The sequence below is a fragment of the Engraulis encrasicolus genome, chromosome 5, assembly GCF_034702125.1.
Source record: "Engraulis encrasicolus isolate BLACKSEA-1 chromosome 5, IST_EnEncr_1.0, whole genome shotgun sequence".
NCBI lineage: Eukaryota > Metazoa > Chordata > Actinopteri > Clupeiformes > Engraulidae > Engraulis > Engraulis encrasicolus.
Genome location: NC_085861.1, coordinates 48148722 through 48166287, shown reverse-complemented (window position 1 = coordinate 48166287; position 17566 = coordinate 48148722). Strand labels below are relative to the sequence as shown.

Sequence of the window (17566 nt, the reverse complement as noted above, 5' to 3'; positions counted from 1 at the left end):
TCGATTAGCTGGTGATACGAGAAGCCATCAGTTTAATTATTTGCACCTGTACCCTGACAACTCCAATACGCTTGCGATAACAGGGAACATCAGTATAAGCATTAGCACAGTTTTTCAATTGGTGCCAAAGTCATGAACTGGGATGTTTTGATTCTGCAAATCACTAGTGACTTGTAACAAAATCGCCATAACAAATGCAACAAAAGAAACCCAATGTGAGAAAAAGGGAAAAATAAAAGAAACTGAAAATTCATATTTTGTGTTGCTAAGATAATGACAAAGCCAACGCTGCCAAAAGCATTTACACACTTCACTCTTGTGAGTCTAATTGCAGTTTGAGAAAACATCATGGTAATTTGCTGCCTAAACACTGCCAACACTGCAAACACTGTGCAATCGCTAGCACAAACGTTACATAAGGCGACTACTAGCCCACTTGCTCTCTTCTCATGACTTAGCGAGGATTAGAACACACACTCTGTCTGTCTGTCTGTCTGTCTGTCTGTCTGTCTGTCTGTCTGTCTGTCTGTCTGTCTGTCTGTCTGTCTGTCTGTCTGTCTGTCTCTCTCTCTCTCTCTCTCTCCCTCTCCCTCTCCCCCTCCCTCTCCCTCCCTGAGACCTGAGATACTGAGACATTGATACCTCCCTGAGAGGTGTAAACCCACACTGAGCTAAGCCTTAGCTGGGTCCCTTCACTTCTCATCGCCTCTTCTATCGCTTCCTGAGGTGCGCTTTCCCCCAGTATCATTACTATTTGGATGCAGATTTGAAAGGCCTCTCCTCTTAGCTACTAACTATGTGCCCTTTTCCCCTTCCAAATTGCCGCCGTTTAGCTTTTGAGGCTGTTTTCAGAACTTTCTCCCCCTTTTTCTCCCCCTTTTTCTGCTTCTTCACCTGATTCTCTCTCTCTCTCTCTCTCTCTCTCTCTCTCTCTCTCTCTCTCTCTCTCTCTCCCTCTCCATTGGACTGCATTGACTCTGCAGCTGGGTAGAATAGCTTTCTCAAGTGTCTGTTTTTCTTTTCGTTCATTCTCCTTTTCACTTTTTCCCCCCTCACCGTTTGTCATTGCCATGTCTATGCACATCCACGTCTCGCCTCACTTCACCTCACCTAACACCCCCTTGTTCCAGTCTATTTCTCTGTCTGCACTCTCTACACCCCTCATCTCTCCTCTCTACTTCTCACCTCTCCTCCTCCTCTCCTCCTCTGCTCTGTTCCTGAGGTGTTGCCATGCCCCACCTCCCAGCTCTTGTTCTCAAAGGGGGGAAAATCCACAGCGGCCTGGTTATTCAGGACACCGCCACCGATGCCCATTAGCAGTCCTGGCCTGTGCCAGCTCGACATTGTCCCTCCCGGTGGAAAAAAAAGACACAAGCAGAGGCGGACTTTCCATTAGGCAAACCAAGGCAATTGCCTTGGGCCCCGACCAAATCTGTCATCCATAGGGGCCGCAACTGTCACATCAGTCACAGTAAACACACAAAAAAGTTGGCTTGATCTATTAGTCACTTGTGTAAAGTAAAGTAGTCAAAGATATGGTGTATGAGACAAATACCTAAAATAGCAACAAAACACAGAATTGTATGTTTATATAATGACCCGATGAGGGCCCGATGTTTATATTTCGCCTAGGGTCCCAAAATGGTGAGATCAGCCACTGGCCACAAGATCGGAGAGAAAATCTCCTGAAAGCTGCTGCATTCACAAGCGTCCCCGTTTCTTTTTTCGTTTCTTTTTTTCAACTGGGTCCGCTATTCAACCTGAGAGGCAGGAGGGCTGGAGTCAAAAAAGGGGGAGAAAGCCGAAGGGGTTGGGTGTTAGCAGATGTACTTCACAAGTCCTTGAATGCTATCTGCCTGGCGCGTCTCCATTCATTCAGCCAGCAAATGGGGCCGGGAAGGAGCGGAGCGGAGAAAGCTGGTGCTGAGGAGCCGGGCTCTGAGGGGCATTCCTTTGCTGAGAGAGTGTAGGTTCTGAGAGGGAGCACGGCCCTCCTTCAGGGGTCTTCCAAACACAAGCACTGCTTCCAGAGCACACGAAACTCAAGTGCAAGAAATAACAAAGGGGTATGCCACCCCTTACACACACGGACGCACAGGCACGCACACACACACACACACACACACACACACACACAAGCAGTGCGCACGCACGTACGCACGCGCGCACGCACGCACGCACACACACACACAGACAGAGAGAGAGAGAGATGGACAGATACCCTCAGAGTAACTGCTTGTGAAGCCATCCAAAACAACCATCTTCTTCTTCACCTCCCACCCGTTCCCTCCAGCAGGAATGTGGTGAGACTGCATTAAGTGATGCATTTCCACACGGATCTGAATCTCGGACAACAAAAGCAAAGTGGTGGTGGTGTGCCCTGGTGTGCGCTCCTCTCCATTGGTCCAAATGAAAAAGACGGCGCACACACTCAAAACCACTTGGGCATGGCGGCCAGGGCTGTCTTGTGGCCAGTCCCAGATGCCCGCTTGACGCTGACACCGTCTCGATGGATCACGCGGCCTGGCAGCCATCGGCGTCTTAGCCACAAGGCCAACACTGTGGCTTGTGGAGAGCCGTCTGTGTGTGTGTGTGTGTGTGTGTGTGTGTGTGTGTGTGTGTGTGTGTGTGTGTGTGTGTGTGTGTGTGTGTGTGTGTGTGTGTGTGTTGTGTGTGTGTGTGTGTGTGTGTGTGTGTGTGTGTGTGTGTGTGTGTGTGTGTGTGTGTGTGTGTGTGTGTGTGTGTGTGTGTGTGTGTGTGTGTGTGTGTGTGTGTGTGGCAGGGCAAAATCCTGACCTTGGTCCTTCTTTGCATTCAAACCAGAGGTGGATAATACGGTATTTGCAAAATGGCTCCTTCAACTTGGGTTCTCATGCTAATCAGCTCATGTACCTAGCTTAAAAAAACACAGGTGGGCTTATTGAGGTCAGCTGGTTCTGTGAATAGAGTAGAATAACTACTGTGTGTGCCTGGACTTTTCCTTTCTGAACCTTGGGTTGTCCGCTTCTCATCCAAACCCAACACTCAGTCCGTGGGATGTGACTTCCTTCCCGCACCCAGCCCCCAACTGGCTGCTTTGTGTTACGCTAACTGCTAGCTTGGCAGCCCTATCCCCCTCAGCTCCTGACAAGTTACTCTTACAGTAACACCCCACACTCTGCACTGCCTTTGAAGTCCTGACACACAGAATAATGGCCTGACAACAGCTCTTTCCAAAGTTAATGTGATTTTTGGATTATTGGGTCCAGAACTATGGAGTTACGTACATGTCCCATAATTCCTTTGGACTGGAGACTAATAAAGAACTATGAAAGACTGACAGCTAACTGGTGAAGGAGGGGAAAAAGGGAAAAATAAACAAATGGAAAATGGAAATTTCATTGGATACCCAACATGCACTGCAGCTGGCACACAAACACCTGCAATTGTTTACATTACAGAAACTCATTTCTAGAGAGCTGCCAAGTTAAATTTGATTAAGCAGCAATCAACCGCTTGCACCACTCCAAGCATTTCCTTTTCCCTCCACCTTTCTTGAGTTTGCATGAATCATTTGTGCTTCGGTTCTAACAGTGAATGCTCTGGGGGGACAGAAGGCAAAGGTCCTCTCATGGTGGGTTTCCATCCCACACAGTGAATATCAGGTATCAGTTCACCTCTTGTACTTAAAACAGGCAATGTAATTAATTAGCTGAGGCATGTAGCAGGCTGTGGAGTTGTCCTATCTGACTTGTGAATCAGCAGGTTGTAGTGCAAACACACACACACGCACACGCACACGCACACACACACGCCCAAGCATTACGCGCACACACACGCCCGCGCGTCACACGCACATACACGCGCACGCACACACACACACGCACATGCGCGCGCGCACACACACACACACACACACACACACACACACACACACACACACACACACACACACACACACACACACACGCACGCACGCACGCACGCACACACACACACACACACACATACACACACACACACACACAGATGGAAGCAATGCAGTGCATTGTGCGGTGGAGCCAACATGTCCACCTCCTTCGCAGCTTATAAAAACACCACCTCATCCTCCCATTCCAGCAGACACATGAGAAAGCCATCGCAAGCGCTCACAAAAGAAGAGAGAGAAATACGTAGAGGAGAGAAATAAAACACAGAGAGAGGAGGGAGAGAGGGAAATAAAAGTTTTACTGCTTCTGTTACAGTCATTCTGAAACACAAAGTAAAACCTAAAGTGAAGGCGGAGAAATGCACGCCCTGCCCTAAAATGACCCATGAAGACATTTCAAGATTGAGACTGACCTGCAGACAAGATTGCAAAGCAGTGACGGAGGAGGATGTAGGAGAAAATCAGACACAGATAAAATGAAAAAAAAAACTGAAGGGGAACACACTGCATGAAGATTGTCACGGAGAGGAGGTCAACCATGAAGAAGACTAGATAGAAGAGAAGAGAAGAGAAGAAAAGAAAAGAAAAGAAAAGAAAAGAAAAGAAAAAGAAAAGAAGAGAAGAGAATAGAAGAGAAAAAAAAGAAATAAAAAGACAAGACAAGACAAGACAACTTCAGAGAAGATAAAAAAAGAGCAGACAAGAGTAAAGAAAAAGAAACAATATAAATAGGAAAGAGAAGAGAAGAGAAGAGAAGAGAAGAGAAGAGAAGAGAAGAGAAGAGAAGAGAAGAGAAGAGAAGAGAAGAGAAGAGAAGAGAAGAGAGGAGAAGAGAAGAGAAGAGAAGAGAAGAGGAGAGAAGAGAAGAGAAAAGAAGAGAAGAGAAGAGAAGAGAAAAGAAAAGAAGAAAAGAAGAAGAAAAGGCCCTAATAGAAGAGAAGAAAAGACAAAATATAAGACGTTGAGGAAAAAGAAGAAGCAGCACAAAAGACCTTGCAATGGATAAAGCAGGAGGCCTCTGAGCAGACCACAGGCCAGCACCGAGATACACGTAGACTGCAAAGCTGACAGTCCGTTATTTAAACCATAAGGTCGACCCTGGGAGATAGTGTAGCAGCTTCCTCTCAAGCAGAAACAATAACACATGAGCTAATGGCCACACAGCAAGGGGCCTCCTAGCATTCATGCTAAGCAAAAGAACACCACCACCACCACCATGCAGGGGTGCTGCCATGTTAAGTCAGTGCAGCATTACCCCCTGAATGGTGTGTGTGTGTGTGCAGGGCCGCTGACAGCTTTGGCTGGGCCCAGGACAAACTCATCTGAAAGGGCCCCCCACCCAATACATTCAATGTAATTAGGACCCAATTATGCCCCCCTCAACTCCCCGGGCCCAGGCCAGCTGACCCATTTGTCCCCCCTTGTCGGCTTCCCTGTGTGTGTGTGTGTGTGTGTGCGTGCGTGCGTGCGTGCGTGTGTGTGTGCGTGCGTGCGTGCGTGCGTGCGCGGGCATGTCACCCTAACCATGGTTGCTGTATGCAAAGTCCGTGTGGCCTGCGGATTGGTTAGACTGAGAGAGGAACACTGCCGCCATGGTGGAGACAGGCTAAGAAGTCCTCCAGGTACACAAACCAAAGCACTAAACACAACATTTACTCAACAGGCTGCAATGCTAGTGTTCTGCCCTTGGGGCAAGCTAAAAAACAAACAGTACAAGAAAAAACTAAAGAGCAGAATTAGCTGAGCAAGAAACCATGAAAGCCATTTACCTCCTGCTGCTTGTTCTGTTGTGTTGTGTTGCAAAGTGGTCACATACCTTGCTGACCACAGAATGATGATTATAGGCTATTAGGGCTAATCGAACAGTACAAATTAGTACCAAAGCGTAGATGCAAACAGGCAAACCCCCCAGGGTGCACAGTGCACGCACGGACTCTCTCTCACACACAAGCATGCACGCACGCACGCACACACACACACCTGGAAGAGAACTTGTGTGCAAACTGGGTTGAGGGGATGGGAGGCCATGGAGGCAAAGGGGGGTCCAGGCAGGTTAGACGCATCAGTGAAAGCCTCGGGAGGCAGTGGAACAAGCTGCACCAGAATCCCTACAAGACAAATACTGACATTTTCCTTCCCTCCCGTCTGTCTAGTGGCTTTCTTTCTTGTTCTTTACTTTACTTTACTTTACTTAACTTAACTTTTCATTCTTCCCTTAACGTGATGCTTATTGCATTAACATTTATCTCTATCACCACCTTTTGAATCCCTCTTCCCTCTCTCTCTCTTCTTCCCTCTTTTTCCCCTGTACCTGGCTTCAGCACTCCCTTTCTTCACTGACCCGTTTCTCTGTGCCGCTACTTGTCACCCTCCCAAAGGATTGTTTTACCACTTTCTCCCACACAAACAAACTCCCTCTTCTTTCTCTCCAGTTCTCCAGCTCTCACTCTCTATTTCTCTCTCTCTTTCTCTTTCTCTCTCTCTCTCTCACTCTTCAGAGGACAGATAGAAAAACACACACACGCGCGACCGCGCGAACACACACACACACACACACACACACACACACACACACACACACACACACACACACACACACACACACACACACACATACACACACACACATGCGCACACACACACACACCACTCCCAAAGCCCCCTCCTCCCCCACCACTTGCCCTATCTGTGGTGCCCTCTCTCTCTCAGCGCCCAGTGTGGGTGCCAAACCCCATTGGTGTCGGGCTGCAGAGGCACAGCACGGCTCGTGTTTCTACTCCCACCAAACCGCCTGCCTGCCTGCCCTGCCTGCCTGCCTGCCTGCCCTGCCTGCCCGGCCTTTTCCATGAGACCTGCCTAACCCTGCCCACCAACACCAAGCCTACCACTACGCTGACCTCAGAAAAATCATAACTCAAGATGCCTTGAGATACTCCGTATAAGTGTCATACACACGCTTGCACACATGCACGCAACACACACACACACATACAAGCACACACACACAAGCATGCACGGACGGACACACGCACACATGCACAAGTCCTCCACTTCCACTTGAGGACCCCCCCACCCACCAATCCCCACATCTCTTGCCCCCCTTTAGCTAAAGTACCCCATTTCTTAATGTACCCCTACCCCTCAGTACACCCTGCTCTTCCATGGACTAAAAATACCCTTCCTCCATTATGCGCCTCAGACTCTCAGAGGACCAGTGTGACAGGACTTGACCTTCACTGCTGCCAATGGCAAGGCAGACATCTTAGATACTGTATGGCTGCTACCCCTTTCTCCACACACACACACACACACGCACACGCACACGCACACGCACACGCACACACACACACACACACACACACACACACACACACACACACACACACACACACACACACACACACACACACACACACACACACACACACACACACACACACACACACACTGTCCTCAGGCACACCCACTAAGACATGCGTGCAAATGTGTGCACACACAATCACAAACTCACACATCCACATACAGACTGGAAAACTGGACGAGTGTACAGTGTGTGATGTGTGTTTGTCCCACTGTCCCTGGAGAGCAAATATATTCTCCAAAGAGTCTAAAAACAGCACAGAGAGGAACTGGCTTTGGAAACAGGGTGTGCATATTTGTACGCACGGGTGCATATCTTCTCCTTAAAAGGGTACCACCCTATTGACAGGCCTTTGTAGACTTAACTGCTTTGTGCTTTGAAGTCGGTCCCCCTAACCCACCCACTCACCCACCCTTCCCCTCAGAACACAGAGTCCACGGGACAGCCAGTCGTGCCCTTGCATCTACCAAGAAGCAATGAGGCCCAAGACATGGGGATATTTGAGGGAAAAGGGAGACGTGGTGGGGCAGGCAACTTTTTCAGCAACGTTGCTGGGCAACAACATAATACTACTCTCCTGGAAGCATTCTGCCCCATGACTGTGGAAAAGAGCATAAACAACATCTGATCAGTTGCCGGGTAACATTGCCCATCACATGGAGTATCCAGCTATACTGGGTTGTATGACTGTAACGGGTATTCAACCTATTATAAGACATAATTACTGTCTTCAAACTTGATCGAAATGGCTTTTCTGGAAATGCACTTCTCCTTGGCGAAACTTTGACTGGGAAACCATGCTGGACCTGCAGTGTCTATGAGTTGGGCGACAATACGTAGTCCTTGGCCTGTCATAGTTTCCCATGAGATGACAGCACTGAGATCATGACAAGATAAGACAGAGATCCTGAGAAGATAACAGTGAGGACTTGAGTCATGCTGAGAGTGTGTCAAAACAGGAAGGCCTCTGTTAGCAACAAAGGACTGTGATGAAAGGGACTGTGAAGAAAAATAAAAGGGGACTGTGAAGATTTTTTTTTTGCATCCACATGCTTTGGGAAGATAGGCTGTACGCAAAGCTGTAGAGCTTGTAAAAAAATGGGTTTAGAGACCAGTGATGGAGAGTTGCTGGGAGTATATTCCAGGCGTTACAAACTTGGCTTTCTTCATTGTATAAGTCCAGGCTTTAAACAAGGAGGTGTACATGTCTCTAGCTTTTCTATCGGTATAAAAAAGGCAAACCTAAGACTGTCCATAGGGGCTACCTCAACAGCCAGCTAGTAAAGCAATAGCATAAAGCAGAGAGGCCAGTCGGGTGAAAGCAGGAGAGAAGCAACCTCAAGTGCGTCCAGAGGCCTGGCTGCAAGAGCCTGCCAACAGAGCTGGGAGAGTGAATGTGAGTATGAGTGCGAGTGCGAGCAGAGTGAGAGGTTGTCTAGACGGGGAAGGGGTTGGGGTTGGGTTGAGTCGAGTCGGGTTACATCAGCTTACATAACTGCTGAAGTCCGCAGCCCAGTGTTAGTGTTACTGTATTGCGGCCGGCATGCTCTGCTTAAGGCATCAGCCAGTCCGGCTCCGCTCCTCCTGCAGCAATGCACCATAAGCATGAGTGGCCAGGAGTCGTGGAGGCAGTGGTGGTGATGGTGGTGGCGGTGGTGGTGGAGGCAGTGGTGGTGGTGAAGGAAATGGAGCTGGGAGAAATGATTGTGGTACTTTTGGCTACTGGTATGGGGATGGAAGGGGTGAAAGGGGTGGAGGTGGTCGTGCATGCCACAATCGCATTGATGGTGGGGCTGGTGATGCAGTCAGCAATGGTAGCTGCAGTGGTGGAGGTGATGGTGGCTGCACAACTGCTGAGCTGGGAACTTTTGCAGTAGTGGTATTGGGGCTGATGGTAATGGTGGCGGTGGTGGTGGGGCTGGCAGTGGTAGCACTGGTGAGAGGGTAGTAGGGGATGGTGATGCAGGAATCAGTGGTTGTGGACTGGAGGCAGTGATGACGTTGGGGCTGGGGGAAGCAGTGGAGGCGGTGGTGGAGGTGGTAATGGAGGCAGCATTCGGGAGGTGATGGTGGCTGCAGGGTGCAAGAATCAGTGACTGTGGGCTGGGGGCAGTGATGACGGTGGGGCTGGGGGAAGTGGTGGAGGTGGCGGTGGTAGTGGAGGTGGTGGTAATGGAGGCAGCATTCGTGCTGTCTGGGGGCAGCGAGGGCGCTCAGCAAATATGCTCCTCTGTCACGCTCTTTCCACCACTTTTTCCATCAATTACAGAGATTCTGCTGCAAGGAAACGTCTCTAAGCACCACACAGGCCTCTTATCCCTGCTGCCGTCCTCAATGATTTACCCATAAATGCTAGGTATTAACACGAGCACCGCAGACATGGAGGAGGCCATTTTGAGCTATTAGAGGGGGAGTATCTCTGACAATTATTACAAGCAAAAGAGCACATGGGCTCATGGGCCAATGGGCACCTCACTAAAGTAGGGCAGCAGCCAAATGGAAATGGAGTGGTCCGTTTTGACCGGGTGAAGGTCATTGTAGGTCGACATTTTTGCCATTGCTATTGTAGATTGAATAAACTGTCTAGGCTCTTCACCCGTTTGTGGGCCCTACAGTACTCTCGTTTTCATTTTAATGGACCGAACAGGCATAAACTGAATCGGCGTGGAATGAGAACCAGATAGGTTCAATGTCTCGGCCGAGAGCAAGCCGGCCTTTCAGTCCCAGAGGTGCGATCTGGTTTGCCAAGGACAGTAAGCTGATTCCGTCATGGAGACAAGAGGGCAGGTCGAGAAACACGACCACGCCATTAAAACACAGCGTGTGAGTGTGAGTGATTCACAGTGATACACACATCATAAAAATGTCTTGTTCATAATTCATAGCCCTTGATACCCTGTATTCATGGCAGTCAGACCGTTTTTTTCCTTCCCCAGGTTATTCTGCTATTCACTATTGGAATGTATCAGACCCTCCACCAAATGACACAGCAAATGATGTGCCACAATGAATTAGTTTTGTGGAGCAACTCTTGTCTTGAACACACAAACAACCAAAACCACAAACGTGCCAAGACAAAGTGTCAAATTCAACTTCAGTTCAACTAAAGATACTATGGCTAAGATACTATGACTATAGGCAGCAGATACTTAGAAAAGAATCCTTAATATCTGCACACTGAACAACATGAGATACGTGCAGGGAATATTAGAGGATTGTTTTAGGTATAATACATAGAGGCACACCCTGCTCATTTACAGGTTTTTGTGTCTTTATGTTTGTGAATTTGTGAAGCTTTCAACTTAATCCAGTGGCTTATTTTGATGCAAAACTAAAAAGAAACTCTTTAGAGGCCATGCTGTAACGATTCATTTCCATTAAGTCAATGGAATTGAATACAGCAGTCATGAAAATAAAATAAAAAATGCCAAATGTTATGTGAGGTTTGGATAGCAATTACTTCAAGTATGTCCACTTCAAAAAGGCCAATTCTATGGAATCTCCAATTTCTAGGCTGGAAAATACCTCATGAATCTCATGCTTTACTGTTGTGTGTTTTGGTCTTGGTTTGAGTGATCAAAATGGACAGAATTGACCTAAAACCCAACAACATAACATGAGGGAGTCATGTTTTTTCATATTTGAAACACAGTTGGGAGGGAAATTACAGCCATCTATCATAAGCGTGACCTATGACCTTTTTGCCTGACTTCCTGCCTTTACATTCCATCCCATGTCAGCTTGGGCCTGAGACCGTGAGTCTTCATCTGAACTCTATCTCCCTCTCCCCCTCTCTCTCTCTCTCTCTCTCTCTCTCTCTCTCTCTCTCTCTCTCTCTCTCATTTCTCACCCCCATTTCTTTAGGCGTCAGATAAGAGGTTTTCACCAGAAACCCCCTCAATCTTTTTCTTTATCCCTCTTTCCTTCTCTCCGTTTTCCTCCCCCAGGCAAGACATATGAGGTCTGTGTACAACAAAAACAGAGGTTTACATAGATACTAGACTCCCAGCTGAGCGCCCTGAAGCTCCATTTTACTGCTAAGTGATGACAGGCAATGTGGGGAATCTGTAGGATCTCATCAGGCCTGATCAAAGTCAGGGTGTCCAGAAAGACATTTGGGGACCATACAAGAGCACAGGTCTCTCTTCCTGGACCACATGTTGGTGGTCAGAGGGCATTATTTACTGAGTCCAGCACTGCCACAACCAATCAAATCAATAGCTCCTTACATGTTGCATAACACACTCTGCATGAAAGCATTAGCAATGGAGAGGGAAACACTGTTCTGTGCATATTAAGGGGAGTAAACTTATATGTAAATAAAAAGCTAAAGCCTAAGTAGTTTTAGCAGTCAGTCAAATGTTTTCAAGATTTGATCACAGCGAAGTGGTGATGGGTCACTGCTCATCTGTTTAGAAGGTTCAGGATTCAGTTGAAGCTTCTGTACAAACAAGAGACATCTGCACACTTCAAGTCTTTTTAGTGGAAAGGCTTTACTTGATACTTTGCAAGCTTTTAGTCCTTTTTGTCTAAGACCGAAAGCTCACAAGTCAAGTAAAGCTTTGCACAAAAAAGACCTGAAGTGGGTTGATGTCTCCTTTTTGTACAAAATTTGATCACAAAAAGTAGTTTTAGCAGTTATGTTTCCAATAGGGGGCAAGATTGGGTAAATTGCCCGTTGCCTAAATGAGAGACAAAGATACTAACTTGCAGGGTAAGCAAAGACAAAAACTATTCATTGCTGCTTTAAACATGATCAGGCCACAGCTCATAAAGGTCAGATCTATCAGCAGTCAGGGCTGTAGGCAGGCCAGGAATGGGAATGGAATGAACAAAGTGCCTTTGACTTCTGTACGCTCATTTCTGTAGAATCTCCCTTTTGAAACATTCCGCTGTGCGGTGCCCACCTCGTAAAAGTCCAGAGCCACAATTCCACGCTCATGGCATGATCCTGAAGAATGTTCTGGCAAACAGGGGTGGGACGTCATCGGCCTCTGATCATGGGTTCGCGTTTTACCCTTGCCCTTCCAGTGTCCAGGCTCTCAGCAATAGCTGCTTATCAAAGGAGGCCTTTTGCGCAAAGTCGAGGGAATCATGGTCAAATGCTAAGCACACATACAGTACATTGTGACGTATTAGTTGCCATAGGCAATGACACGCTCAACAAAACACACCCTTCGAGATCCATAAAAGCAACTTCACACCTAATTTTACGCCACAGCTGTGAGCATGTACATTGTATAACATTTTATTCCAACTAGAAGCAGATTTATGACTTTTCTGGAGGGCTTTCCAATGGGGAGTGTGACGTCACGAGAGGCTGCGTGCTGGAGGGACGCTACATCCCCGTGAGATGGCTTCAACCGCTGCCCTCTCTGTCTCCATCTGGTGGCGGAAACCAGATATTGCACACCTCAACAGAGAGCACCACAGCTGCAATCAATGAGTGGACAACAGCTGAGCCTGATGACTGTTTGAGCAGCTGAGCAGCTAGAGAGAGAGCTAGTAACTCACTCAGGATCAGTCTGGAGTGGGGAAGCCATGGCTGAGACTTCTCTCTCTGCCAAACTGAGCGGTGTCTTGAAAGCAGAGAACATTGTGCGCCTTGACTTTGCCTGTGATTGTGCTTATCGGAGGAACGTGGACTGAACTTTCCCTTTCGGTGAGACCTTTTCCTGGAATAATTACCTGGAGAACATTGATTGAACTTTTACATGGATTACTTACCTGAAAACATTACTTACCCATGAACTGAAGCCATCCTTTGTTTGAACTGACCGAGTGGTTGAAGATTTTGCTTTGGAAGAAAATACTCACCTGTTGAAGAGAGACTTTATGTTTGATCCTTACAAAAGATATCCTTATTTGAACCTTTTGAACCCAGAGACTTTTTCTGTTAATTGAAGTACATTAATAAAAATCATAATTTTATTTGAAACTTTGTGTCCTCGCACTTCTTGAACTGTCCCGCTGAGAGCTAAGCCTCTCGTGTTGTCACATATGGTGGAGGACGCGGGCAGTCAAGTGTTAACAGTGCATGTTTGAGGAGGACTCTGAAAATTTTATCACCAAATTCTCACAATTGACTCTGAGCTCACCCGAAGACAAAATGGAGGAAATCTTGAGAGCCATTGTGGCAAGCCAGCAGGCCCAAGCGCAAGCCAGCACTGCCTTGCTGGAAGAGCAGAGGAAAGCCAACGTTTTGAAAGCCGAGGAAATAAAACTCCAAAAACAAATGGCTACACGAAATACTCGGCCGATAAAGGCAAGTGATTACTTATCTAAAATGGGAACCGCTGATGATGTGGAGGCATACCTGCATACATTTGAAGCCACAGCTACCAGGGATGGCGGACCCCCACGCAGACACAGAGCCAGACACAGACACCGGAGAGGAGAACTTGATCGAGGAGAGTGTCTCAAACTCAAATGATGGAGGCCAGAGTGCCAGTATGGTACTGCCCAACTGCAGGATCCTACTCTTATTAATGCACTAAGAACTGTGCAGGTGTTGGAAGGAACAGTGCTAGGAGATAGTACGAGTCCTAGCTACCCCCATTTTGCAGTAAATCGGGGCTTACTGTATCGAGTGGTGAAGGAAAATAATGAAGTACATGAGCAACTTCTTGTGCCTCAGCCCTATCGTGACACAGTGCTCAACCTCGCACACACGCACCCACTTGGGGCCCAAAACTACCGAGAGGATTGTGCAGCGTTTCTTTTGGCCGGGCATACACAAAGAGGTAGAGAACTACTGTCGCAGTTGCCAAGAATGTCAGTTAAGGGCTCCAAAGCCCTCATATAGAAATCCATTAATTCCCCTGCCAGTCATTGAAACGCCCTTTGAAAGGATTGGGCTAGATATAGTGGGCCCTTTACCAAGGAGTTCCAGAGGGCACCAGTATATCTTAGTGATACTGGATTATGCAACCCGTTATCCAGAAGCCATCCCACTAAGAAAAGCTACGGCCAGACAAATTGCTAAAGAACTGTTCTTGCTCTCCACTAGCCTGGGCATCCCAAAGGAGATCCTGACCGACCAAGGAACCCCCTTCATGTCCCGAGTGATGAAGGAGCTCTGCACCCTACTGAAAATCAAACAGCTAAGGACGTCGGTCTACCACCCTCAGACAGATGGGCTAGTGGAACGCTTTAACAAAACCCTGAAAGCCATGCTGCGGAAGGCGATTGGAGAGGACGGACGCAACTGGGATCAGCTGATCCCATACCTCATGTTTGCCGTAAGAGAAGTACCCCAGTCTTCCACTGGTTTTTCACCTTTTGAGCTTCTGCTTTCCTACAGACCCAGAGGTCTGCTCGACATCGCCAAAGAGGCTTGGGAGGAACAACCCTGCAGACAACGGACCTTGATAGAGCACGTCGGGGCAATGAAGGAGAGGATGAAGGTCATCTACCCCATAGTGCGTGAACATATGGAGGCTGCTCAACGTCAACAACAAGCTGCCTACAACCGACCTTCCCAACCCAGAGAATTCAAGCCTGGGGACCGAGTGCTGGTTCTGGTTCCGACAGTTGAATGTAAGTTCTTGGCAACCTGGCAGGGTCCATACGAGGTCATTGAAAGAGTGGGACAGGTAAATTACAAGGTGAGACAACCCGACAAAAGAAAACATGAACAGATTTACCATGTTAATTTACTAAAAAAGTGGCATGCCAGAGAGGCCCTGTTGAGTTGTCTGCCCCCTACAGAGTCCATGGAACCAGCAAGAGAAGAAGTTCAAGTGGGTCCGGGCCTATCTCCACATCAACGACAGATGACCCTGGAGCTGGTGGATCGCAACCGGGACGTCTTCTCCTCCCTCCCTGGACACACAGAGGTGGTCCAACATCAAATCCGAACCATGCCTGGCCGGACAATAACACAGCGACCGTATCGTGTCCCAGAAGCTCGGAAAGCAGTCATTGAGGAGGAGGTAAAGAAAATGCTGGAATTGGGGGTCATTGAGGAATCCAAAAGCGCATGGGCAAGTCCAATCGTACTGGTCCCGAAACCAGACGGGTCGGTGAGATTCTGTAACGATTATAGAAAACTAAATGCAGTGTCTGAGTTCGATGCATACCCAATGGCCCGTGTTGATGATATGGTAGATGCTCTAGGACAGGCCCGCTTCCTAACGACTCTGGACCTCACAAAAGGCTACTGGCAGGTACCCCTGACTCCAGCGTCCAAGGAGAAGACGGCCTTTGCAACACCAGGGGGACTCTACCAGTACACCCGACTTCCCTTCGGTCTCCATGGGGCCCCAGCTACTTTCCAGCGCTTGATGGATCGGGTCCTCACCCCACATAAAAGGTATGCGGCAGCATTTCTAGACGATGTTGTTATCCAAAGTCCTGATTGGGATAGCCACTTACCCCGTGTGCAAGCTGTGCTCGACTCTCTCAGGGATGCAGGTCTGACGGCGAACCCAAAAAAGTGTAAGCTGGCATTCAGTGAGACTAACTACCTGGGGTACACCATTGGTCGTGGACTGGTCAAGCCACAGGAAGCCAAGCTGCGGGCCATACAGGATTGGCCACAGCCCATCACCAAGAGGCAGGTGAGAGCATTTTTGGGCCTAGCCGGCTACTAGAGACGCTTCATCTCAAATTTTGCTTCTATAGCTGCACCCCTCACAGAACTGACCACTAAACGCCACTCAAGAATGGTGAGATGGAACCCTGCGGCGGAGGCGGCCTTCATCAGCTTGAAGGAAGCCCTGTGTTCCAGTCCGGTCCTGGTGGCGCCGGATTTCAAAAAAGAATTTATTGTCCAGACAGATGCTTCTGAGGTGGGTCTGGGGGCTGTACTTGCCCAAGTACATGGAGGTGAGGAACATCCCATTCTCTATCTAAGCAGGAAATTGCTGCCAAGGGAAAAAAATTACTCTACTGTGGAAAAGGAATGCCTCGCTATTACCTGGGCCCTGGAATCTCTACGCTATTATCTCCTGGGCCGGCGTTTCACTGTTATCTCTGATCATGCCCCTCTACAGTGGATGGCCCGAAATAAGGAAACTAACAGTAGAATAACAAGATGGTTCCTGAGTTTGCAGGCTTTTAATTTTTCTGTCGCCCACAGAGCTGGCAAGCAGCACGGCAACGCTGATGGCCTATCCCGCCGGGATGCCCTCTTCGCGTCCTTCAGCCCGACGAGGACGTCGATCCCGAGGGGAGGGTTGTGTGACGTCACGAGAGGCTGCGTGCTGGAGGGACGCTACATCCCCGTGAGATGGCTTCAACCGCTGCCCTCTCTGTCTCCATCTGGTGGCGGAAACCAGATATTGCACACCTCAACAGAGAGCACCACAGCTGCAATCAATGAGTGGACAACAGCTGAGCCTGATGACTGTTTGAGCAGCTGAGCAGCTAGAGAGAGAGCTAGTAACTCACTCAGGATCAGTCTGGAGTGGGGAAGCCATGGCTGAGACTTCTCTCTCTGCCAAACTGAGCGGTGTCTTGAAAGCAGAGAACATTGTGCGCCTTGACTTTGCCTGTGATTGTGCTTATCGGAGGAACGTGGACTGAACTTTCCCTTTCGGTGAGACCTTTTCCTGGAATAATTACCTGGAGAACATTGATTGAACTTTTACATGGATTACTTACCTGAAAACATTACTTACCCATGAACTGAAGCCATCCTTTGTTTGAACTGACCGAGTGGTTGAAGATTTTGCTTTGGAAGAAAATACTCACCTGTTGAAGAGAGACTTTATGTTTGATCCTTACAAAAGATATCCTTATTTGAACCTTTTGAACCCAGAGACTTTTTCTGTTAATTGAAGTACATTAATAAAAATCATAATTTTATTTGAAACTTTGTGTCCTCGCACTTCTTGAACTGTCCCGCTGAGAGCTAAGCCTCTCGTGTTGTCACAGGAGGTAGATAGGCCTACTGTAGAAGAGCATATTCAGGTTACACTACACTATGAAGATTTATTACGGAAGGAAAACACCTTACCATCATTTTTGTCTGGCTTTCAAACAAGCATGTATGACAAATTATCCATTTGTCATACAGTCACTGATCTATGTAAAGCATAATCTATAAAATACATGAAATATACAAGATCTTCTGATAACCCCTCCCTCCATGTTCAAATTCGCCCTCTTTCTGTCTCTTCCTTTTTCTCCCTCTGTCTGTCTCTGTCTACCTCTTTCTCTTTCGCTCTGTCTCCCTGTGTCTCTTGCCTTCCAAAGTAACAGAGTACGTTTGGTCTGTCAGTACACTATTATATTTAGTAAGTGAAGAATTCTTGCACACCTCCTTGGTCAGGTGCATAGGAGTGGAACCCCTA

At 47.9% G+C, this 17566-nt stretch overlaps 2 protein-coding genes across 2 annotated transcripts in view; one reads left to right on the top strand and one right to left on the bottom strand.

The window, feature by feature from the left end:
- The window catches only part of me1 (malic enzyme 1, NADP(+)-dependent, cytosolic), a 216585-nt gene that overhangs the window by 87183 nt on the left and 111836 nt on the right, over nt 1-17566 (bottom strand). The gene's annotated exons all lie outside the window — the stretch shown is intronic.
- LOC134448729 (uncharacterized) lies at nt 13616-17134 on the top strand. The gene is made up of 2 exons (XM_063198383.1): nt 13616-13718; nt 14211-17134. Exons 1-2 carry the CDS (start codon nt 13616-13618, stop codon nt 15860-15862), a joined length of 1755 nt encoding a protein of 584 aa, XP_063054453.1. The 3' UTR covers nt 15863-17134.

Coding starts and splice junctions, on each gene's coding strand:
- LOC134448729 (XM_063198383.1), top strand. CDS start 13,616: ATGGCGGACCCCCACGCAGACACAGAGCCAGACACAGACACCGGAGAG. Junction 13,719..14,210: donor TGATGGAGGCCAGAGTGCCA/GTATGGTACTGC, acceptor CCCGTTATCCAG/AAGCCATCCCACTAAGAAAA.